Genomic DNA, 5,171 nt, shown 5'->3' on the forward strand with positions numbered 1-5,171 from the left:
GTATTTCGATCCACTTATACAACAAATGTGTGAGTTTTATTTGCATTCCAGATCCATTTCAGATGTTTGTGTAGGTCGTTGCTTGATTTAATAGTTTTAATATCTTACAGAGCTGGACGTGAATGATTATTAAATTATGGATTCGATTGTTTAAAACTATTGAATATTGAATTCTACACACCATGATCTGGATTTTACTGTGCTTTTTTCATCACGTGAAGGAGAAACGAGCGAACGCGTAAATATAATGGTACAGTATATCATTCTGTTCTGTCTGATAGTGTCATTTAAAAATGACCATGAATGACTTTCTGTGTGTTTATCATTGGCTGATATAATTGTTGAATGACATTGTAAGTGAATCAATGTATCGCTCAACTGTGATTCCGACTGATGTTGTAACATCTGTAAATCTGCAGATTTATTACTGCATCACTACATCAATCCGTAATATTCATATTTTCATTCCGCTGTGTGTCAGTCAATGGACATTGATTTGGCGAAGGCTGGAGGTTTGGTGAAATTATTCATGTTTTTCTCACAGGTCTTTAGATGATTCAGATCAAATGAAGTGCTGCTGTTTACTGAGGGAGTGTTTGCTGTCAGTCTCTGTAGTGTGTGTGTGTGTGTGTGTGCGTGTGAGTGTGTGCGTGTGTGTGTGTGTGGTATGAAGTGAAGACTTTATAGAGGAATAAATCAAGATCAGCGTGGTCTAACTGTGTTTCTCATGGCTCACGTGTCACGTGCGTGTTTTATTTCAGAGTCCAATCAGAGGAAAAAGATGAAGGAATGATCTGAGAGTGAATCACCTGCTGAACACGATCACACACAAGAATGCGCATTAAATATACCATTTCTGTCATCTTTATTGTGGCTCTGGTCATCATAGAAAAGGAAAACAACATTATTTCACAGTAGGTTCTTTTCTCACTCTTCTCTGTATGTGTGACTCATGTGTGTTCAGTTTGGTGATGCAGTGGAGTATTACAGTAAATTAAATAACAGTCAGAAAACATTCAAATCAAAGCTTGTCTGGTGTGTTGGTGACTATGTGTTATTTATTTTGCTGTATACAAATTACTGTTCATGGAGAAATTCCTTCTTTGAGAAGAGATGAGACATAAAAAAACTCATTTACTTACTTAAAACTCGCATAATTTACTTGCCCTCATGTTGTTCCAAACCTATATGACTTACTTCATCTGTGGACATTTTGAAGATGGTTGGGAACCAAACAAATTGGAAAAAAAATCCCCCAAAATATATTTTTCTTCGTGTGTTTTGCAGAAGAAGGAAAGCCATACACATTTGAAAGGACATGAGGGATAATGAATGATGACAGAATGGTCATTTTTGGGTGAAATGACCCTTTAGCACTAATAGCTTTATCCATCCTGTGTGTAACTGTCGTACTGTTCACGCTTTCTGTCTTTTTCAGGGTGTCTGATAAACTGACCCCAAAACTGACCCCGCTGCTGCTGCTTAGCGCTTCTCTCTTGTCTGCTGCGCAACACAATGTCTCGACTGACATCTCGTCTCATCAACACGTGAATCCTCATCTGGAAAACTCGACTCTGTCCATCCAACAGTCTGCAGCCGGAGGACGGAAACACATCCTTCTGCTGGCCACGACTCGCACCGGCTCCTCGTTCGTGGGAGAGTTCTTCAACCAGCAGGGCTCCAATATGTTTTACCTGTTCGAACCGCTATGGCACGTGGAGCGCATGTTAACCATTGAGACCGGCGGGACGAACGCCTCGGTCGCAGGGCCGGCGTATCGAGACGTGCTGCGTCAGCTGCTCCTGTGTGACTTCTCGCTGCTGGAGAGCTTCATCGAGCCGCCACCGCAGGATCATGTGACCGCTGCGCTCTTCCGCCGCGAGTCTAGCCAGTCGCTGTGCGAAGATCCCGTCTGCATGCCATTTGTTAGGAAAGTATTTGAGCGTTACCACTGCCGTGTGCGGCGCTGCGGTCCGCTCAACCTGACACTGGCCTCTCAGTCCTGCATGCAGAAGCAGCACCGCGTGATTAAGTCCGTCCGTGTGCGGCAGCTGGAGACGCTACAGCCGCTGGCCGAGGATCCCAGACTCGACATGACCTTCATCCAGCTGGTCAGAGATCCTCGCGCTGTCCTCGCCTCGCGCATGGTGGCCTTCTCCAGCAAGTACAACGTCTGGAAGCGCTGGGCCGTGGATGGAGACCTTCCGGTGGACGAGGATGAAGTGAGGAAGCTCAAAGGAAACTGCGACAATATCCGCACATCTGCTGAGATCGGACTGAAGCAGCCGCCGTGGCTCAGTGGACGCTACATGCTAGTGCGCTACGAGGACATCGCGCGATTCCCCATGCGCAAAGCTGCAGAGATGTATGACTTTATAGGCATTCCATTCACTGCAAAGGTGGAAGAGTGGATCTTAAAAAATACCCAGGTGTCAAAGGAGGTCAGTGGAGTTTATTCCACCCAGAAGAACTCCTCGGAGCAGGTGGAGAAGTGGAGGTTCAGCATTCCCTTCAAACTGGTGCAGCTGGTGCAGAAAGTGTGCGGCCCCACTATGACTCTGTTTGGATACAAGTTTGCAGAAAACAAAGACATGCTGACTGATAAATCAGTAAGTTTGATTGAGGAGAGAACATTTTTATGATTCTACACATACTTCATGAAGAAGAATGATGAGATTCATGAAGTAATATGTGACATGATCGAAACATTAGCTGGAAAATGAACTACTTTAATACCTTCTAAAGCAGTATTGAACAATGAAATATTATTTTATTTTTTGATAAATGGCCAGTAAGTTCATTTGACAAGTAGAAAAGATAATCAAGTTGAAGTGAGGAATTGCATTGGGACCTAGCAGGTGTCTGAAGTCTTTTTGACTGTATATACTGTACTGTATGTGTGTTTGTTTGGGGAGAAACGAGTTGCTTCTGTATGTTCAGATATTCTTACTGCAGCTGGATTGCAGAACTCTATGAACCATATCAAAGGAGGATTTAAACAGACTCAAAAAGCAAAAAAACATTTTCATAGATTTAATATATTGTCTTATTTGACAAGGGCTCTTTGTTAGAAAAAAAGTGAAAGTTAATCATTTCATAATTATATTCATATTCCAGTTGGTTATGAAGAACCCATAGTCTCTTGTAATACATTCTTTAAAATTTCCCTGAAGGGATTAATAAAGTTTTACTTAAATTCATTATGTGTTTTCTGTGTTCTAAAGATTTATCAATCAAATAATAAACAGGTTCTTTAGTTACTGTACTTTGAGTGATAGCTAAGGTCTAAACATAATAAATACATATAAGCTGTAGAACATGTGACTGATGGCCGTTCTGTAGGAGCAGATTTCACATGGGCCTGTGAAAAGAGCGTGAAATGAACAATTTCAGAGCTGTTGCTAAAGAATCCATGAATCCACATGTGAAGGACGGGTTTTCTGAGTTTTTAAGTCTCATCTAAATCTGTGAGCACCAATTAGTATCTACAGTCCAGGAATACACATAAACCTCAATGATGGCCCAGAAACACTTAGTAGTACAGCATTTCTCTAACCAAATGTTGTTTGTCATTTATGTGTGCTTTCTGTGTTTCATTCTCGTGGGTCACGTCCACACCATGTGCTAGCACTTAGCATTGTCCTGCCTTCGAGGATGAAGAACCTGCTTACTGTAGCAGCTGCTAATCAGCTGTTGCTTTTATTACTGTGCCGTCTGCTATTTAGAGCGCCAGTGAAACTCCAACATGCTCATTTACGCAGAACCCCTCCTGTATGTGGTGCAGAGTGATTTACTCAAACTGACCTCACCCTCCCACCCACACGCAGCTCGAGATTCATTCGCTCACCTACGTCCAGCGCTTGAGCTCAGTGTGCGCAGATACGCAAGCTTAGGTGCAACATACACAATCTCAAACGTTTGCTTTATGATCTACAGCCTATGTGACAAAATATGAGAGCATCTTGCATCAAGGAATTTATAGCACAAGGACCTTTTAAGCTTCGTGAGGTCTGAAGGAACTGCGTGGTTTGTGTGGGCTGTGTGACGAGGGTGGAGCATGTGTATATGGTATATATCAAAGCAAATATAGAAGAGCCCAACCGCTTTCCACAGTCTCAGAGGCCCCTTTTTTCCTTGCAAGTAAAATCAGGCCATTAAGCTCCACCCTGCAAACAGACCACCACATCAGATAATGAGAGAGCCGTAGTATAAACCTCTTTGAGATGAGAGCATCAGTGCACTAAAAAAGTCTAAATTAACTGGTTTTATTCAGGTCAAAAATATGATTTAATATCACTGAGTCAACTTATTTACATTAGGTTATACCAATAAAAATATTTTTTATGGGTTAAATCAGGTAGAAATAGCTAGGTTACCACTTTCTACAGTGCGGGTATTGTGTCTTTCAGGCAATACAGTACTTCAGATGCATCTATATTTAAAAATCATAAACATTTACTGAATTATTGACTCAGATCATTTCATCTATTCATCTTTTTAAAATGTCATCAATGCTCCTGCAGAAACAAAGAGGAATGGGAATGTTAAGACAAAGGCAAGTGTTGTTCTGTCACAGTTCTCACATCCTGAGATGTGTAGTAATGCCTGACTCATTTACAACTGAGGAGATTAATTCATGAAAGACAGTAATTGGCAGATAATTAATAATATGTTCTGTGTTTTAAAAGCATTATAGGAGGAAGTACAATTGCAATCCAGATCAAATCATGTTGTACTGATTTATTAAGAACTACAGTCCATTTTTACTAATTTCATTCCCACATTTGTCCTCAGCTGTACAGTAAGTGACCTCGAAGCTCAGGACTGGCTGAATCAACCAGAGAGAGAAGATAGCCACACGTACCTGAGCTCAACTGTGACTATATAAACAACACTACGGATTCACCTGGTTTTGCAGACTTTTTCTGCAGGCTAAGACAATCTCTTTGTAAAGTTTTAATCAAAAAGATCAAAAGCAGCCAAAGGCAATGGTGTGGCTCAGACTGTACAAAGGGTTACATTTGGTTTAATTGCTCGCATTAAATTCAAGGCATTAATGTTTGCCTACAAAACCACCACTGGCTCTGCAGAATGTAAATGACTAAATGGGTTACAAAGGATCTTAATACTGTTATTCTATGCATCAACATCATTTTGTTCTGTTTGTAATT

At 41.2% G+C, this 5,171-nt stretch overlaps 1 protein-coding gene across 1 annotated transcript; it reads left to right on the plus strand.

Annotated features, from left to right (window-relative positions):
• On the plus strand, positions 1-2,830 carry LOC107674396 (carbohydrate sulfotransferase 3-like). The gene is made up of 4 exons (XM_016468356.1): positions 1-29; positions 111-250; positions 762-914; positions 1,439-2,830. Exons 3-4 carry the CDS (start codon positions 835-837, stop codon positions 2,640-2,642), a joined length of 1,284 nt encoding a protein of 427 aa, XP_016323842.1. The 5' UTR covers positions 1-29; positions 111-250; positions 762-834; the 3' UTR covers positions 2,643-2,830.
• Positions 2,831-5,171: the final 2,341 nt, after the last annotated feature.

Source organism: Sinocyclocheilus anshuiensis, unplaced genomic scaffold (genome assembly GCF_001515605.1).
Source record: "Sinocyclocheilus anshuiensis isolate Anshui unplaced genomic scaffold, SAMN03320099.WGS_v1.1 scaffold652, whole genome shotgun sequence".
Lineage (NCBI taxonomy): Eukaryota > Metazoa > Chordata > Actinopteri > Cypriniformes > Cyprinidae > Sinocyclocheilus > Sinocyclocheilus anshuiensis.